At 46.3% G+C, this 20,672-nt stretch overlaps 1 protein-coding gene across 1 annotated transcript in view; it reads left to right on the top strand.

Moving 5' to 3' along the window:
• The window catches only part of LOC117148173 (chondroadherin), a 29,141-nt gene extending 8,671 nt beyond the window's left edge, over positions 1-20,470 (top strand). Inside the window, exons 3-5 of the mRNA XM_033315442.1 lie at positions 5,926-6,525; positions 10,250-11,433; positions 18,190-20,470. Coding sequence (XP_033171333.1) covers positions 6,403-6,525; positions 10,250-11,404 — 1,278 coding nt within the window. The 5' untranslated portion in view covers positions 5,926-6,402 and the 3' untranslated portion in view covers positions 11,405-11,433; positions 18,190-20,470. The remainder of the gene's footprint in view (positions 1-5,925; positions 6,526-10,249; positions 11,434-18,189) is intronic.
• The last annotated feature ends 202 nt before the right edge of the window (positions 20,471-20,672 follow it).

Raw genomic sequence — 20,672 nt, 5'->3', positions numbered from 1 at the left:
TAGCAGTGGGCAGTGGGCAGTGACCAGGTGGATAGATTTGGGACCTCCACTCCGCCTTATCAATCTGGCCATCATCATTGCTCGCTCATTGTCCTCGCTCGAGTCACCGTTTTTAACTGCCGGGTCTTGGTTAACAAACATTCCATAATTTGATTAGTGACATTCTGCACAGGCATTTGGGCGAAAAGATAAGGAATGCACACACCAGCACACACATGGTTACTTTACACTGGGCACTGGACAGTGGACAGTGGACTGTGGACACTGGACACGGGAGTCTGGATGCCTGGCAAATAGCCAAAGTTGCAATTAAATTAAAGGATGCGTCGGACTCGTTTAGCCACCTTGCCAGGGATGTAGCAGATTGCCAGTAGCAGGAAGTGTATGCGGATGAGGAACAGGAACAGGAACAGGAACAGCAACTGAAACAGAAGCAGGAACCAAGCCGTGCCCGTGCACTGCCAGTCGATCGCTAATGAAGTGTCCTTCGGCCAGGACATTGCAGCTTAAAGAGCTGCAACCGCTGGGCACCTAGTGCATTCGCCTCCCGGCTGCTTCGGCACTTCGGAGCTCCCAATGCGTGTGCCTCGCCTGCCCTGCGGTTTCTGGAATTATCCTCATGGGTAGATGGGTCCGTGTTCGAGGACCACCTACGCAGTGCCATTCAAGAGCCCGTGAGCGAACCCACGCCACTCCGCCCCCACTGCAGTCCCAGATGGCAGCCGCATCCTTGGAGGACTTGCTCGCTCCTCCTGCTCCGCTCCCTCCGGCAAATAATTCCATTTACTGGCTTCTTTTTATTTTTATCACTTATCCAGTTAAAGATGTTTGTTTTATTCGCGTGCCCTTTATTTATTTCGTATTTATTTTCTCCTCTATCTTGTTGCAGCTGCCACAGCTAGCCAGCCGGTGAGTTATGACCCCGGCAGTTGCCCAGCCCCCTCCCCCTCCCCCTCCCCCACTGGATCCCTCCGCTGCTCCGCTGTAGTTAACATTGCAGGGATCGGAGGAATTAGCAGTGCCCAGACACAACTTGGAAAACTTAAATAAACTCCTCTATTCAACCGAAACGCACACACAAATGCCTTTCGAAATTGCAGCATTTGGGCAAACGTTGCCTCCCGAAACCAATAAAGGCGTTTTAAAACAGCACTAACTACTGATTTACTACAATTTGCTGCAATGTAATGACCAGAGTAGGAGCACATGATACGCTTATTTTCGAATCCGTAATTATGGCCGACTATAGTCAGAGTTCTGGAGTTTAAACGAAGACCCCCTGCCTTCTCGCAGCCCCTCGAAATATTAAAGTCATGTCTCGACTGCAGCAGCTTACACATTTTGCTGTCATGACACGACTGAATGCGCAACCAAAAACCAAACACAGCTTATTGCTTTTCCAGATAGTTTGCGAAGTCCTGGAAATATACGCACATCTTAGACAATTTTGCAACACTGAGTTAGGCGAATGGTATTTGGGCGCTCACAGGTTGCAGCATATACAGTATGTATAATACATACTCGTGGAATAGAAATAATCTGTGATTTCCTAATCAAACTTATTTGCCATGCAGCACTGCTGTTTGTTTTTTATTTAATAATCTCTCTGAGAATGAGAATGTTTCAGGGCTGTGACCTGCGATGCCTTCGATTCGATTTCAAAGTTTGCTCGCACAAAAAAGAGTTCCAACTTCCTGGCATTTGCCAGTTGGTTATCGCCGGAAATAATCCCTAACTGGGTTGGCCAGGTGAAAGCGGCTGAGTTCGAAACAAACCCAACTGGCGGGGCCAAAGAACTAGGTGAAAATTTAAGGAGAGTGTAAATTGAAATTTTATTTATTTATTTCGAAATTTTAATTTTGATTTTCATTCTTGGTTTATTTATTGGCACATGTTTGCATTCATATGGTAGCCAGCTGCACCGATTGCTTTCGTTTCGGTTTCAATTTGCGGATTTCGTTTTGATTTTTAATCACCGGCATTGGCGGTGGCATGAACTACGGCTCTTTTAATCGCACCATCCATCGAAATTGATTCACTCGCTTTGTCAATATTTTCTTGACAATCCTATATCCTTATTTCGAACAGCTCAAAATGTTTCCAAATGTGTTTCATTTAACTTTACTGTGATAATTTCATGGCAAATAAAATAATGAACACAACATATCACACATGTATGTATTAGGGTGTGTAAACCCATCCAGGTGTGGGGAACTGCCGCCAAATCCCAGCTTAATAGGCTCCGTGTGGTCCAGTCGAGAGCTGCACGTCACGCATCTGGGCTCCCCTGGTACGTGACGAACATGGTCATCGAAAGAGATCTGAAAGTTACCCTTCTTGGGGATCAGATCAATTTCCATAGCAGCCGTTATGCCGACAGGCTTATGGTCCACCCGAACCGACTAGCAACTATCCTAGCTGATCCCATCTCCCTCCGAAGACTGAAGAGGGTACACCCCAGCGATCTCCTTACCCGGAGGATAATATAACATATTACATACTAAGTAATTAATAACTAGACTAGATTTTTTCTTTCTCTTGTACTTTATAATTTAGATACCACTTGTTCTCATTTATCTTTATCACACATTAGGTTAAGTTCAGAGGAATTACTGAACGATTCCTTTTGAAACCTTAATAAATAGAATTAGTTATTAAAAAAAAAAAAAAAAGGGTGTGTAAAAGTATGCTGCGTTACATATTAGAATGTATTTTCATTGCATACTTTCGGGTTCTAGTGATTTCAACACCACACATGCACTTCTGTGGCATTCTGTGGACTAGAGGCTAGTGGAAATGTATCTCGTATCTGTTGCAGCATCTTCAAGAACTTCAGAAGTAGTCATCGAATGACCACAGTGCCATTAGAACATAGCTGCTTTCTGTCTGGGCTCTCTGCCTGTGTAAATTAAATAAAATGCTTAATAAAATTGATTGATTAGTTGAAAATGGCAGACGATGTCGTCCGCTAGACAGTGGCCTGGGCAGGCATGTTCTGGAGGTTGGAGTTCCTGGTGGCCACCACCACATATTCCGCATGCTTGTTTAAAGGCATTGATGCCCGGCTTGATGCCTGTTTCAAGTGGATGCTAAGCCATATCGCAGACTCGACTCCCCTGCCCATGCTGCGCTCGTCGGTTCCTTCTGCCACATTTGCGATTCCTTTTGCCATTGTCCTGATTCCACACTCACACACACACACACACACACACGTGAGGAGTGGAACTCACTTACGGCGCCGATGGAGTCCTGGCAGAATGGAGTTGGCAGCAGTTGGCATACCCGTCGTCCTGCCGCTGCTTACACAATTGTCTGTACATTATTTGAGTTTGTGCTGGCATTTGTTATTTTGCTTTATCCTTTTAGATGAAGGCAACGCCAAGTAATGCGATTGCATGGGACGGGAATAGATTCAGATACGGATTCAGACGAAGCGGGCGGGACGGGGCAGGTCGCGAATCCGGGGAAACTCCATCCACTCCATCCACATCCAACTGACATCGCCCCAATCCCCCTGCACTCGCCGAAAAAGGTAGCCAAGAATCTGGTAAAAAATGCATGTATTTATCGCCAGCAAGTAGCACACAAATCCCCGCCATTCCTGTGCGATACCGATTCCTAAGAACTGGTGGAGCACGGGACTAGCCGCCTGCCAGTCGAGTCAGTCGAATATATCCTTTGATTTGCCACGGAAAGTTCAGCTCTTCGGAATGCAATGGCTTTCCATAACCGAAAGTAAACACGATTTGTTATGTGACAATCAAATGCCATTTGGCAGGGGAAAATTCTGCAATTCAAAAGATTTGTTTCAAATTATGCAGAATAATATGGAGAGCAGTAGAAAAGCGTTAGCATTGCTTAGCACTTTTACAAAAGTTGTAAATATAATAATTCAATGTTAGATTTATTCAAAGTTGTGGCTTCTGAATAATATTCCTATTATGTGTATTTCAATCCATTCAGGCACCTTTACAGAAGCATTTCAAAGGAGATTGTCCATATCCAGCTAACAATCTTGCTGCAGTTGCATCTGTGGGGTTACACTAGCCAACTGGGCAATGGTTAATTTTGCTGCACCTTTTGCTTGGCCTGCTTTGTTGATTTTCAATTATAATGTCACGCATTTATGCCTGCGCTTATTTATTATTGTGCTCGCTTGCATCCTGCATCCTGCATCCTGCATTCTCGAGTCCGAGGCTCAACTGCTCAGTTGTCCTGCCAGCCAGCTCCTTTTTGCCGTCCTCGGTGTCCAATTAAAAGCCATCGGCTGCTGCAAGGATTTGGATGCTTGGGCACGGGTCGTTCGGGGTTACCAGGGGTTAACTCCTCTAACATCAGGTGCTCTCCTGGCCGGAGGTTCGCAGCTCGCAGCTTCCAGTTCGGAGTTCGAGCTTGGATGCCGGACTGCTTGCATATTTGATTTGTGCATTTAAACATTTCAAACAAGCTGTGTCAACCCAAGCCCACCATCTCAGCCCGGTGGCAAGTGCAAGCGACATTGCCTCATTGGAAATTCTCTTTAGAGTAATTTCAGTTATTATATTGCTTTGGCTTTGTTCATCCTGGCTCGTCCTGCTGCCTCTGCTCCTGCTGCTGATGATGCTGATGCTGCAGCAACTTAACTCCTACCTGGGCATTATTTATTATAAATGATTAACAAGGAGCTATTTGGAGAGCGGAGCCGAGCCATCGAACATTTGCATCTACATTTGCATCTCTGCCTATCTGCATTTGCAGCTCCGATGCTCAGATACTCGGATGCTCGGATGCTCAGATGCCCAGTTGCTGAGGCTGGACTTCCATCCCGGCTGTCACATCTGGCATTTGTCCTGTCACCTCGTGTCCCGGCCCCGCCTTCCACCATCCTCCGGCCAGCCGTCTTCTAATCCGGGCATAAATGTTGGATGTGTCGAAGGCTTTGAGCGGACAATCCGGAAAGACTCAGCCTGCCACAGGCGGAGCGGCAGAGAAGCGAAATTAAATGCCACCTGCGGCCAGGCCGCAGTGAAGCCTCGAAATGTGGAACGGACCACAGAAGGCACCGAAACCTCAAGCTTAAATTACTACAATGCATTTATTGCGCTCACTCGACGTCGGATTATGGGCCACCTCATTTCCCAAACATGCTCGATTATCTTTGTTTCGAAATCTCTAAAAAGTTTGCTTCCAAAACTAATTATGATTTAATCGAACATTATCATATAATCAAATGCATAGTACTAAACTTTCACTAGAGCGTTTATCGAGCGAAACGAAGGCTTAAGCTTTGGTACTGGAGTGATGCTTCTCTAATACTTTTAAAACTAATAATCGCGAGTGAAATTGTCTAAAAAAAGTTAAGTTTTTCATTCAAAAGTAATTAACAATAAATGCGACCTTCAGTTGGTAATTCATTTTACCTTTCAGACCCTCCAGATATACTTGCAACATCTCATTTTTGCTTGCCACCTGAATTCAGAATGAATGAATGGCTGGCTGTGTCGCTAAACTGATTCCGATATTCAAACTGACATTTGGGGCGCTTTTCGAGAGAGTATCTGTCCGCTTTAATTAAAATATAACTGCTGCATGCCGTAGCTGTCAAAGGCATAATTGGCCCGCAACCAACGGGATTGATATAAATGAACGAGGCGTATGCTTAAATATTCTAGTGGCCCACGTGCTATGTGCCCCCTCTATATACTTGACACATGTACATATGTATGTATGTATATATGCATCGCAAAGTCCAAGAGCATTGTATTCCGACTGAGTTCGAGTAAGCCATAACTTTTAAGTGTCGCATTGCTTCACTCTCGGCCTTTGGACTTTGCCACTGCAAGCTGCAAGCTGCAAACTCGAACTATACTAACCCAATCCAATATTGTGCCCCAATATCCATCCAAGCAGCATCTATATCTACCTCTTGCTTTCCATCTCTTGCAGTTATTGGCATGCCACGCCCCCGCCCCCGCCAGGCGTAGCAAAAGGGGCTGGAACAGGAGCAGGAGCAGTAGCAGGAACCGGAAGAAGAAGCGTAAATAAATATGATAAAGCTTAAGAATATATAATAAAGGAGCGAGCGGCAGAGGAGGGAAAGTCTAAATGAAATAACGCAATATAAAAACATAAATAACTGAGGGAAGTGCCGAGCAAGAAGGAGGAGCAGCGCACCGAGGAGCCCAAAAAAGTAGGCAACAAAAGCTGAGGCTGCGGAGTTGAGCAGTTGAAAATCTGCGCAGGCTGGCTGGCGGTGAGACACCCAGTTGGCCCCCCAAGAGCAGGGAAGAGCTAGCCCAGGATAAGCAGCGCTAGCAGAAGGAGCAGGAGCAGGAGGAGTGGAGGAGCGGAGCAACAGCAGCCGGACAAGAGAGAATAGAGCTCAATTACGCCGCCAAACTGTCGTGTCAGCAACAACGTGAAATGTGCAATTCCTGGCTGGTGCTCATAATTGCGCTCTCCGTTGTCGTCTGCCTGTGGAACTCGCAACAAACCGAAACATCCAAATCATGCCCAGCCGAGTGCATCTGCTTGTCCCAGACTCAAGTAAGCTTAACAATCTACTTGTCCACTTGTCTACTTGTCCACCCAGTGGCGGCAGTACCGGGAGTTACGGGCGGGCTCCCCGGCTTGCAGTGGGCAGTGGGGCAGCCCCGCACAGTGGACTCGCTTATTCAACAGGATATTATAGCATCCGTAGATACTCGTAGCATTAGGTACACAAACATAAATGTTCTGCAGGAACACGGGTGATAACCAATCGAATGGCCTCTGCGTTGAATGCAGAAAATGGATGTTGTGGCAACTTTGCAGCACATGGGCACACCACCACCAAACAGATTTCCCGTCCGATCCATAGAAGTATTATGTTTTCCGAGCTCAGTCATTACCAATTACCTAATTACCCAGGACCACACACACACAGATGCATGCATGTGATAACGAAATGACTGATTCAATAATATGGAGGACGACTTGGTCTAATGAAATCCAAGGGTTAGTTTGGGGTTTTGGGCCAGGAACAAACAGTTTCAAGATTTCCGTTCCGTATTTAATGACTAATGATATGACATAATGATATTTAATGAATTTAAACATTCAGAACATATTCCGGAAGTCGGTGTATAGGTATAGACTAATAACAAAAATTATAAGTGCGATCTGAGTAAAAGATTAATGTAGGTCCTGCATTGAGATAAAAGTTTGATATGATCTATCAAGAAGTATAACCTGGCAATTTTAGTTGTATCATTTTGATAATGTCTTAGGACTGACTGTATATCCATTAAGTTTCCAGTTGAGTAATGTATAACTTCATATGAACCAATGGATTCGAGTGCAGCCGTCGGGGTCACCACGGCTACACATTAAGATTTCCATTTCAAGTTGTAGAACAGTTCCACAGTGCGGTGGAGTTGTATGCAGAACCATCATAATCGGGAGCTCCAGAAGTGCCAGTGGTCAGGAGAGGAGGGGCCGAAGACAGGAGAATGGAGAAGGCAGAAGGCAGAAGGAGCTGGCGCTTCCGGAGGATCCCTGGGGAACTGGTGGTCAGGCAATGGCCACAGCTGCTCGACGGCCTCTCCGGCGCAGTGATGAGCAGAGAGAATTAATCGAAAATGCAGGGAAATGGTTATTTTCCTTTTGTTTTTGCGTCTGTGTCCGTCTGCCACGCCCCCATCCCGACCAGCCGCAGCCGCCCCCCGCATGTTTGTGTGTGGGGCCGTATTCAATGGTGTCCCGCGAGAGTTTTGGAGCACGCTTAATGCGCATCCTTATTACCAGAGGGAACGTCGGCATCGTCATTTCTACCAAATTGAGAACTTAAGTGATTTCATTATTCCGGATTATAGACAATGCAATGATTTACTCAGCTCTCGTTCTCCACTTATCTCTGCTCTCCGCTCTCCACATTTCTTGGTTGGATTTCATTCTGTTTCTGGGAATTGTGAGCCTGGCTGGGGGCCTGTATCCTTTCGCTACGCTTAACTGTAACTGCATTGAAGAGGCGAAATTAGTTCAGCCCCTCTCTCCCGCCCACCAAACCAAAAAAAAAAAGGCACCAAAAGTGTAGCACACTTTTTGGGGTCACCCATTCTTCTGCTCCTCCGCCTCCCGCCGCTTGTTCCTCCACCGACTACAGTGGCAGTTAAAGTTCAGCGAACAAGCGACTTTTTAACCGAGTCGCTTGAATTCGCGACTGTGAATGCATAGAAACGAAATTTCATTAAACGGCACAGAACAGCACATTACAGAACGAAACAGAACAGAACTGAACAGAACAGAACAGAACAGAACAGAACTGAACTGAACGGTACGCAGCGAAGCTGAGGCAAAAATAACAATCCTGTGGGGGCGGAGGGATTGTTCTGGGCGAAAGGGAAAGGACCGTCCTGCCAGGGAAAGAAACTTTTAATTCGTTCATTTAAAAAGGTGAAGCGTATGAAAATTGTGCAAATGTTACGCAAGAAGTGCAGCCAAGGTTGGGCGAAAAACCAGGTGAGCAAAAGGAAATTCGCAAGCGGGGGTTGGGCGTGTCTTGTCTTCCCATTGTGGGTGGTGGAAATGGGGCCGGGCGGAGGGCGGGGTCAAGAGGGACGTGACAGGCGATGGACAGTTATGCACAGTTACTTGGCGACCGGAAAGGGAACCTGTGGACTCTGGACCAATGGATACACTCGGAAAAAGGAGACAAGACAACTTGCATTCAAAATTATTATTACTGTACTCACACCATCTTGATTTAATGCATTTTCAATAGCAATTGTATAAGCTAAGGCATTTGATTTTATATTAGAGAGTATTTTGGAATGCCATGCACATGCGATGGTAAACCCAGAGTGACCAACTGATTTTGCCAGAAATGGCAAAGCACACTCTAAAGTGGAAATCCCCCCAAGATTCTCTTTACATCATTAAAACCTTGTCTAATTCCGTTTCTCGAAGTGCAAGCCAAGAAAATTCGTGGCAGGGAAACGCACACATCAGCACATAAAAGACATAAAAAACGAAGGCACAAAGCGAAATGGCCAAGGACGAAGACGAGGATGAGTAGAAGGGCGCAGAAGACCAGGAGCGAAGGATGTGCAAAAAACAATGCTAGACAAGGGTCTCGCCAGTAACCACGGACTCGCTCCGCCGCCAAAAACAAGAATTCGATTTAATTTTATTTTCAGCAATAAAGCCACAAATTCAATTTTCGCGCCACGCATCAAACAAAGTCGCGCTTCCCGGTCCTGCCTCGTCCTTCGTCCTTCGTCCTTGTCCTTTGACTTCCGACCACGCCATCTGGAGACCCTCCTCCGATGCGGCGTCTGATCTGATTGCCCAACGGCTGTTAGTTGCCACGGAGATGGAGTCGGAGTCCACGGCGGTATCAATGGCGCCCACGGGAAAAGCGGGCGGGGCAATGTCATAAGGCAGGAAAACACAAACTGATTAAGAGCGAGAACCTTTGATGAGTCGATGAGTCCGCTGACAAAGCTAACTTTCCGGCCCGGGGTCTCCATTTCCACCGTCCCACCTCCGTCCCCATCTTGAATAAAAGTCACATCAAAAGGTGACCCGGAAAATGTGACAGGAGAGCTGGGTGTGGGCAAATTTGACGATTTGGCGGAGAAGTTATCTAATCAAAGGAAGGCCACCACTTAACTAACTGGGAAGCGAGTGACGATCACATCGTCGCATTTCCATTTCATAAAATCAAATTTTCTAATAGGAATTTCTCGAACATTTTATAACTGGTTAATACTAAATTGTGAAACAATTTCGTAGAAGTAATAAGTCATTTTTTTCAAATTTAATGTAACACCATAAAAGGTTCCTATACGAAAAAGTTCATCAGCTGCAACATACAATGTCAAAATAACATACATTTTTATTTTAAAGTAAATATTCAGACAAACTCAAAGAAACTACATTGGATTGATTTCATTCATTTCAGTTTAAGCCTGAAAGTATCCCTTTATCTTTAGTAATTTATTTCTGTGGTCAGCAGTCCACGTAGTGACGAATCACTTCAGGACAGCGTGCTATGACTCGAATACGAGTGACCGAAAGTTATCTCATTCGGTACAAAGCAAACTAAAATCATGCCTTCCAGATTTTATTATTTTATTTTTGCTAAGAGTTAAATAATTTTTTGTCACAAAAGCTAAAATCACAGCTTTTGTATATTGAAGGTGCCATCGTCACTGATGTTTTTCGCATAAGAGCATATGTTTATTTGCCTATTCAAGCTCCCACTTAAGAGACCCAATCTCATCCACAGGTGCTGTGTAACACCGGCGGCCTCGAGCAGATCCCGCTGCGCCAGCTGCCGGCGACGGTGGAGAACCTGGCGCTGACCAAGAACAACTTCCCGATCATCAAGCCGGACTCGTTCGCCGGGCTGCGGGCGCTGAAGAAGCTCTCGCTGGACGGGAACAACATCACGCGGATCAAGCAGTTCGCCTTCCGCGGACTGCCGCGCCTCAAGGAGCTCTCGATCCAGTACACGCCGCTGCAGATGGTGGCCCAGTTCGCGTTCGCCGGGCTGCAGAACCTGTCGACCATCCTGCTGAGCCACAACCAGATCCAGCGGATCGAGGGCAACGCCTTCGCGGGCACCTCGAACATCAAGCTGATCCTGCTGACCAACAATCCGTTGATCCGCATCGACAGCTCGGCCTTCTCCAGCCTGACCAACGTGGGCCACCTGATCCTGCCCTCGGGCATCCGCAGCATCGAGCAGGACGCCTTCTTCGGCATGGACACGGTGGGTCTGCTCAAGCTGGCCTACATGGACCTCAAGGAGGTGGCGCCCTTCACCTTCCGCGGCCTGTCGAATGTCCTGCTGCTCACGTTGCAGGAGTCGGATCTCGGGGTGATTTGTGCGGACGCCTTCACCGGACTCACCCAGGTGGAGACGCTGCAGATCCTGAACAACAAGATCGACTCGATCGAGGAGCTGAACTTCACCAGCACGGCGGCCATAAAGCACCTCAAATTCTTTGGAAACCACGTGCTGGAGACTCCCGATCCCAACTCAATCATCGTCGACGGGGTGGAGCACCTGCAGCTGGTGAGCAACCACTTCCCCTGCGGCTGCCACATTCACACCCTGCTCGACGGCCCGCTGGCCGAGGGCGCCCACAACCTGACCGACTTTCTGCAGAAGAACTACTGCATCTCGCCGCTGGAGGTCAACGGTCGGGTGATGAGCGAGCTGGACATCGACTCCATTGGCCGCTGTTCCGACCAGCTGACCAAGGGTAATCTGGGCAGCTCAGCGGCCTCGCTGGCCCTCGGAATCAACTCGATGCTGCTTATCGCGGTCGCCAGTTGTGCGGAGTGGCGTCACGTCCGGCTGCTGGCCAACCGGCTGGCCCAGCTCCTAGGTCACGTGGCCTGGCGACGGCGCCGGAAAAGGCGAAAGGGCAATTAGGCGGAGGTGTCCTACACAGAATACCGGAGGTATGTATCCTCACATTTCCGACACAAAAGATACAATATCATTTAAATAGTTATGTTTAATGGTCCTTCGAGCCGGATCAGGTTAGCTGTTGTTAAGCTGACCTTTGATATCATACGTAGATAGGTTGTAAGTCAAACAACACCTGCTCAGGTTCAGTTTAAGTCGCAGAAACCCCCAGGACCACAAAATCCTGCTTCGTATCCCCCCTATTTCACCCTTTTGGCCAACCGGCAAATGGAAAACGGTTTCAATAGCCTCTCATCTTTAAATGCAATCGCAAACATGGCCAACAGAGTGTTTAGTCATCGTCATAAGTATTCCACGCAGCCCCATCCAATCCAATCCGCTGGTCCCCCCAAAACCAATTGAACTGCTTGAAAACCCGTGCCGTGCTGCAGTGCAGCCAACATCAGCTCTCGGATACAGTTTCATTGTGGGGCGCTTTAAGAGGAGTGTGCTGCAGGGTGGTTTGCCGGGTTAGCATACAAAACGAAAACGGAAATTACAAATTCTATTCACTCGCCCGACTGTGGCACTCTAATTCGTAGCCGTAGCTGGAGCTGGAGCTGGAGCTGGAACCCTAGCCCCACTCCAAAAGTGCCTAGCCCAGTGTGGAGAGTGGATCGTAGAGCGTGGAGCGTGGAGCGTGGAGGGAGCGCTGCCAGCCCCAAGGCCACCCAATCGCCTAACCCATTTAGCCTTGCAGTCGGACAGGCGGACAGACGGAGAAACTTTGATGGAGACGTTGGGTCCTTAGGAGCGAGGCCAGGCCATTCTTCAGCCGCTTATCGCAAAGGATTTAGATTTATCTAACTTGATTATGAGGCCGGACAGGGCTTCTTTGCGCCCTCGCCTTGCCCCCGCGCAGGAAGCCAATGAAAAGGGGAAAGGCATTCGGATCCCGGCCGGCCTAAAACAAATGCCCAGAGAAATCATTGAAGGAAATTAAAACTTTGTTTACTTTTAAGTCCTTCCTCGTCTGAGGAGGAACAGGAGGCAAAACCAGAATCAGAATCAGCAGCAGCTTCGCCCTGAGCAGCGGGGCCAAAAAGTTCAACAAGAAAAAAGGACATTTTTTGTGTGCACTTGCGTTCTGTTTGCATTTGCATGGCCCTCCTTGCTGGCCACATTAGATGGCCTATTCACTTAATCAGTTTTTTTGGCTAATTGAAGGATAGACCGTCTGTCCTGTCCTGTCCTATACTGTCCTGTCCTGGCCAGAGTGACCAGCCAGCCCGGCGGGCAGGATGCGCCAATTTGAGTCCACTTAAAGACTTAAAGCCACTCCAGACCGTTTGGCAAGGCGACACGGACGTGCGATGGTCGCCAATGTGGCCGGCTTAACACGTTCCCTTTTTGTCCTGCTGCCACGCCCAGTTGGGCCCATGGCACACGGCCCGTGGGCTGCAGGCCACCGCCCCACTGGATGCCTACTTGGTGGGTTGGCCATGTTGTAGGCGCACTTTGCTCTTTGGCGCTTTGGCACTCGTCCGCAGATCGTTAACTTAATTGTTCCGCTTGAAATCCGAAAACTGCCAACGCTATTGTTGCGACTGATAGTCGTGAATGGCCGTGACCACGCCCCCACGGCAAACGCCTATGGCACAAACCGAAACAGGAAGAGCGTGAGAATGAGCATGAGCAGGAGGACGAGGACGAGGACGAGGGCGAGCACGAGGGCGAGAAACAGGAACAGGAACAGGAATGCAATAAAATTGGCGTGACTAACTCAGCTCTGGGAGCGATGCGAGCATTGCAGATGAGCTCAGCCCGAGGCTGAGAAGCGGATGAGCGTGTGGTGGTGGGGCTCGGAGGAGAGTTTTGGGGACATGGTCCCCGATCCACGGTCCGTGGTCCATGGCTCACTCCCTCACGGTGGCAGCCACAGAAGGGCGCAAGTCGTGCGTGCCTCGGCCAACGTTGACGCTGTCATGCAATCAGCAAATAGGCGACCGCAGCAAAAGTCGCGTAATTAACGCGGGGCCAACATGGAGGACTAGGTAGGTGGCCACGCCGCCGGATTTCCCATTTGCCATTCAGAAGCTTAAATTGGAGTCCCGAAACGGCGTTGCCCCGCAGCAGTAGCTGTCTAGCCTGCCGCACATCCATCCATCCATCCATGCACCCATCTATCTATCTATATACCCATCTATCCGTATCCCTGCACAGCCGTGATAAATGTTCAGCCAAGGTCCGGAGCAAGGCAAACATGGGAAAGTGAAGGGTGATAAATAAAATCATCGACGACGAGCTGTAAAAACGTGCAGCGAAAAGTGAAATGCAATTGAGAGTTGCAAATTGAAAGGACTAGATTAGAGGTTGAGGTATTTTTGCTATGGAATCTCCAGATTATTCGCTGTAAGTGTGCCCAGCTAGCCCGATGGCCAAATAGCCGCGGGTTAACTTGCTTCATTGTCGTGGAAGCCATGCAATTACCCAACTAGGTCGTAACATCCATCGCAGAACCCATGCATAATAATCCTCTTGCTTCGTCTTCTCAATCTCAGACACCCAAATACTTGGTGTCCCATCGCCGGTTCCATTCGAATCATCTGGATTGCTTACTCATCATATGCAAAACGCGGATGGAAGGGCATCACCCACAATTCACCCAGCGCCCATCGTCCATCGTTGCAACCCTTCCAAAATCCCTGGCAAATTACCAGCGACATAAATTAGAGCACGACCACAAAGGATATAAGACTCTGGTCGAGTGCGCTTGAAATATGACAACGGCCAGTGGCGGGTTAAGCGTTGTCCATTTGCGTGTCATAGGGCATTTTTATACATACATTTGCCTGGTCGAGAATTTATTGGGCTAATACAAAATTTAATCAGCCTATATTCCGATTCCTCCTGCCTCCCGCCGCAGGTCCTTTTTCCATCTCCCTTCCCTCGTATTATCAGACTCGAGTCCACCATAAATAACTGAAAGCAAGGTCCGCAGCCGAAGTGTGGGTCCAAGGTCGGGGTCGCTTTGCTCGGCAGTTGGCGGAAGGTGGCCAACAGCTGGCGGCGAAAAAGGATTGGCATTGGTCCTTACACTTCATTTAAAGTCAAGAAGTCGCACATAAATTTCCATGCACATAATTAAACGACCAAATGACAAAGCAAAATCGTTAAGTCGAGGTCGAAACGAGGCGGCAGTGGGCGGGGGGCGGGCACGAAACGGCAAGGCTGAAAATGCGGGTCGGGTGAACTGGTTGGGCCGTCGTGAAAGTGAGTCAAACGACCTCGGGTTAAACACAAGCCCAATAAAATATGCAGCCAGATGACCCCAAACTGAGCACCCCGCGCCAACAGCTGCTAGTCTCGTGTGCGTGTGTTTATCTAATAACAAAAATTATGAAAATCTATGTGGGTGTCCTGTCAATTAACGTCGCCTGCAATGGCCCCAAACACACGGGGCGTATGAGCAATGCGGGCCAGGGGAGTATTTTTCGGAAGGGAGTATGGAATGGGAGGGCTGGGTGGATAGGTCATTGACGTGACCAGGCAGAGACTCACCGATTTGTTGGAGGCATAATCGCCGGATGATGGTTAAACGATTTTGCTGCGCTGAGTCAGCAAAAGTTGATCGCTTGTGATCCCAGAGAATTCGTTTTAATGTGCAGGACTTCAATGGAACTATTGCTTATTAATAGATATTACAGATAGATATTACAGATAGATATTACAGATAATAACAGATAGATATTACAGATAGATATTACAGATAGATATTACAGATAGATATTACAGATAGATATTACAGATAGATATTACAGATAGATATTACAGATAGATATTACAGATAGATATTACAGATAGATATTACAGATAGATATTACAGATAGATATTACAGATAGATATTACAGATAGATATTACAGATAGATATTACAGATAGATATTACAGATAGATATTACAGATAGATATTACAGATAGATATTACAGATAGATATTACAGATAGATATTACAGATATATATTACAGATAGATATTACAGATAGATATTACAGATAGATATTACAGATAGATATTACAGATGGATATTACAGATAGATATTACAGATATATATTACAGATAGATATTACAGATAGATATTACAGATAGATATTACAGATAGATATTACAGATAGATATTACAGATAGATATTACAGATAGATATTACAGATGGATATTACAGATAGATATTACAGATAGATATTACAGATAGATATTACAGATAGATATTACAGATAGATATTACAGATAGGTATTACAGATAGATATTACAGATAGATATTACAGATAGATATTACAGATAGATATTACAGATAGATATTAAATAAGGGTACAAAAGGAGGATGATATAGAATACCAGTCAGATACGAAATTTCATATGGCATACAAAGTGTTGTATTAATTATTACCCAACTAAATTAAGGCTAAAATGTTGAAATCGACTCAACTAATCAATTCGGCTAATTTCTGGCCAGGCACGAGGGTTAGAAACTCCAAGAGGACTCCCACGTAGAATGCCTGCACCTTCTGCCCCATCGCCGCCTACCAGTCTCGATAACTCACAGTTCACGCGAAAATGGGCGCATAAGGTGGCATTTAAGGAGCTTGGGGGTTAAGGGGGGCTAAAGGGGGTTAAGGGCCCAAGGAGCAAAGGAGCAAAGGAACAACTTCATCAACGCGATTTTGGCGGCTAACTGAGACTGAGACCGAGATTGCGACTGACACACAGTCGAGGCCGAGGCAAAAATGCTTAAGTAAGCTTAGTGAGTTGAGCCCACACCCCACACCCGCCACCCGCCACCCGTCACTCCACACCCACTCCGCTTAACCCGAAAGCAGCCAGGACTCGACTCCCTTTTAACCCATAAAGCATTTCCACACATGTGCGCCCTTTTGTATGCTACATTGAAACTCAATAAGGGAGCAGGGCAGAAGGTAATGGTAATGGTAACATGGGCCAGGCTCAACAATTTAAAAGTTAAAAACTTTGCCGCTGCCTTTAAAGCCTTTAAGTATTTTAATTATGTAGGATTTGAGTTCCAGCTACCAGCTACCAGGTCCCAGCTCCCAGCTCCCAGCACCAAGTTCCCTGTTGAGCTCATGGCCCAAAGCCCTGCAGAATTTGTAGATGTCAGCGGAGTAGGAGCAACGAGTCCTGGGGCAGCTGACTGCCAACTAATTGAAAAATCGCCTATGCCCGAGGCTCGACTTGTCTCAGTTGCCAAAACTTTTCTGCTGCCCGGGTGTGAGTTGTTAGATGCGAGATGCGAGATTCGAGATGCGTGAATCGAGATGCGACCTGATGTGACACATGCAAATCACATGAGCCAGGGTCTAGGGTCGCCTAAGTGCTTTGGCTGTCGGTTATTTTGGTTGTGTCGGTGCGAATCTGGTTCAAATTTCCAAATCCGTCCCGATCATCTCACTCGGAATCCAACAGCAGACAGAGATCATCATCATCATCATCCTGGTGGCCCCAAATCGGAGCACAAGTTCTGGCCCACACACATCCACATCCATATCCACACTCACATTTACATTCACATCCACATCCACATCCACATCAACAACATCTTCATGCACTTGAGTCGGCAATATAAATCAAATCAAAAGCACAAACAAGCCGCGAGTGTGTACACAATTCAAGTAAACTCCTGAGAGAGATTGCCATGCCCGAAAATCCAAGGCAGAGGTCGATGCGGAGGGCAAGGGATTCACACTCGGATCCAGATTCGGATCCAGATTCGGATTCGGTCCAGAGACAGGCATTCAACTGGGACATAAATCAAGGCGCCGGCAACTTTGCACTGCACTTGCACTTGCTCGACCAGACCGGCTCAGGCCTTCCAGGACAGCCAGGACAGCCGGGACAGCCAGGACCGCCAGGACAGCCAGGACATTCGGGATAGAGTCAGGCATCAGACGGGGCCAGGACATCCCGCGACTCCAGAGGCGGGGTACATCATCACATACCAATGCACCAATGTCAGGGGAGACGGACGCACACAGATATATCCGCTCATATAGATATACCATAGACACACGATATACGATATACGATATATACGATAGATAGGCATGTAAGTGCACTCGAATGTTGCTTGTTGCGATGATGACATCGTCATCATCCTGTCCTCCCCGCCCCTACTGTCATCGTCCTCGCACTCGTCCTTGCTGAGAGTAGGAAAATGCTGTGTTGAACATCAATCTGCTTGAGCTATGACAACGAAGCGTTTTATTGTTGTAAACACACAGGCAAACAGAGAGTGTGTGTGTGTGTGTGTGTATGTGTGTGTGCATGCATGGGGGTGAGCTCCCGACACACACACACATGCATACATATAAAAATGGCGAGTGTCCTGTGAAGAGCTCAACTAGTTGGGACCCTGTGAACTGCCAATTCAACGAGCTAAACGGGCTGCTTCTCAAGTTTTTCGACTGAGCAGTTTGTTTATTACTTGACAAGTTGCGTTTCAAATCAGTTTAAAGTGGAAAGTCTAAAGTCGAAACTTGAAGGCTTCCAAAAGTCAGAGTTCCGCGCTCTGGGGGTCCTGAAGAAACTTCATCCAACTTGAGATTTCACTCGAGGGGCAACTCGACTGGTAAACTTTTCGTAATCTTTTCAAGATCTCTTTCATGTTCAGTTTCATGTTCGGCTGGCTGAGATACATATGTACATATATTTCTCCGTCTATGTTTTCCCTCTATTCAAGTGGAAAATCGAGCACTGATCATCCTAACCTCACTCTCTTACTTACTTTCTTCCAGAGAACTGCAGACTTCAGCTCGAGATCCTGGAGGCAGAAGTCGCTTCCCCTGAACTCCCGATGATTCCGATCGCCGACTCCGCCAGGGTATCTGTCATCCATTATACACCATATACATGTATGTAGTATGTGGTGTTTATGTAGCTGCAACGTAGAGTAAAAAGCTGCAGATTGCCAAATGTAAAACTCTGCAGTTTTGCTATCATCATGCGAAATCTGGGAGTCTGATGCCGTTGATGTCGCTCCAACTTCCCTTCTTGCCATTTGCCATTTGCCATTTACCCCGTTCCCCGTTCGCCATCCTGCCCCAAAAAAATGCTGAACCCTAGGCTAATCCTGCGACCAGGATACTGCATCCTGCATATCCTGGGCCCGAGGGCCCAACTACGTATGTTTGTTAGTTGTTTACGTTTGTGTTGCCATTTCGTTCTGTTTGCGTTAAATGCGAAACGCGAAATGCTAAATCCACAATGCAAAATGCCGAATGCAGTTGCAGCGTGCAGCATGCAGCATGCAGCATGCAGCATGCAGCATGCAGAATGCAGAATGCGGACTGCGGATTGAACACTAAATTATTATATCAAAATTCGAGTCAAATGTGTGTAAATCATAAAGTGAACGCATATGGACGACGGCATAGACAAAATCCGATGTAAGCGTATTTAAGCATATGTATTCGTATTTGTATTTGTATTTGAATTTGTACTTGAATTTGTATATGTGAAAGTTAAATATATATAAACCTAGCTGTATGTGCGGATGTACGCAATTTTTTTTTATCATAGTTGATAGTTCATAAATAACTGGGATATTTATTGGCCAATTAATAAAGATGCAACCTATACAACCATCTATATATATATATAGATATATATATATATATATCTATAAATAAACAGCGGCAGAGGCGCAATCTGCACTACCTAGCCAGATGGATAAAGTAAATGCATAGATGTGTGCATAGCGAGTCTAGTCAATTAATGCCATTGTATCTTGTATCTTTGTATCTACGATAGCTATCTAGAAACCAAGCAAACAAGCAAACAAGCAAACATGCAAACAAGCATTTGTACTTATTTTATAAATCGAGTGAAACTATACGAGTCCGCTATATACGGAGCACACACTATTATTATATGGATAAATATGTGATAAAACGTTTGCAATGCCACAAACTCACAGATCTGGGAAGTGGGCGTTACAGGTGGCCTAGACAGGTGCGTAGCCATGGTCATCCGTCCCGCCCACTTTGCCCGCACTGCAGGCTGTACATATCAACAGGTTACAGGTGGACAACTCTTATCAATTACTAACTCGCTTATCTGAAGTGTGAGCCGGTGCAATGTACATTTTATATAGCGCCGCCCAGACTAACCCAACTATATCTATAAGTCAGCCTCCGAAACGCAATTCGATCTAACAGAAAATTAAATGTGAATTGAGTCGATTTGTCCAAACAGTTGGCCGCAAATCAAATAAAACAAAACAACCGATTTGTTCCGGCAAATGGGAAATGTTTCCCAGCAAATTGTTTTCTAGGTGTATGAGTACATGGTATTTGTGTTGGCCTGCCATGTTTGTGTGTGTGTAAGGCGTGTATGTGTGTGTGTGTGATTGCGTATCCTTTTTTAAGGCCCTGGAGAATTGTTATTCCAATTAGACGTGTTAACGAGCGAGAAAAATCACACAAAACACGTGCAATATAGTTCAACACTTAGATATATATGTATACATATACATTCATACATACTAACGAATAGATATCCAACATTTTTTTGTCTCCCATAATATGAGAAACATTTCCTTGTCAACCCCCCAGCTGCTATAAGAATCTAAATTCAATACCAAACTTATAATACAACTAGTGAAGAGTAACCCTAGAAACTATCGATTGTTAATACTGCGATAACGTCTTCGATTAACTGTAAAATAGCATAATTGTGTGACCTATATACATATAAGTAAGTTCCCATTCCCATCATTATCATATGTCTAACCTAAAGGAGGCGCGCGAGAGAGCCATCGAGCCATCATAGCAAACATTGCATTATTATACCCTATGAATAATGTTAACTGTAGGCTAAATATGAGATATACAGGTGCATAACGGTAACGGTAACGGTAACGATATCGATAACGATAATGGGATACCAAGCTACAAAGAAAACTTCAAAGAGCGAACTAAACCCTATGAAAATTGATAATCTATAATAATAATAATAATAATAATCAAACCTACTATCGACGGAGAAGCCAAATAAAAAGAATGAGCAAAACAAAAATAAAACAAACATAATAAATTCAAAAGCCAAGCCAAAGGATTATTTATTTCCGGCGGAGTTGTTGTTGGAGGTGGGTAGACAATAAATGCGGCCACTGTGCGCTGTAAGTGGGCGTGGCCAACGGGCCAATGGGCGGCGGATAAGGGTTGCCAGGGTGCAATAAATCAAGCATTGGCGCATCACAGATGCTCTTCACCGCCGC

Source organism: Drosophila mauritiana, chromosome X (genome assembly GCF_004382145.1).
Source record: "Drosophila mauritiana strain mau12 chromosome X, ASM438214v1, whole genome shotgun sequence".
Lineage (NCBI taxonomy): Eukaryota > Metazoa > Arthropoda > Insecta > Diptera > Drosophilidae > Drosophila > Drosophila mauritiana.
The sequence above is the reverse complement of the archived record's forward strand: the minus strand, read 5'-3'. Positions and strand labels throughout refer to the sequence as shown.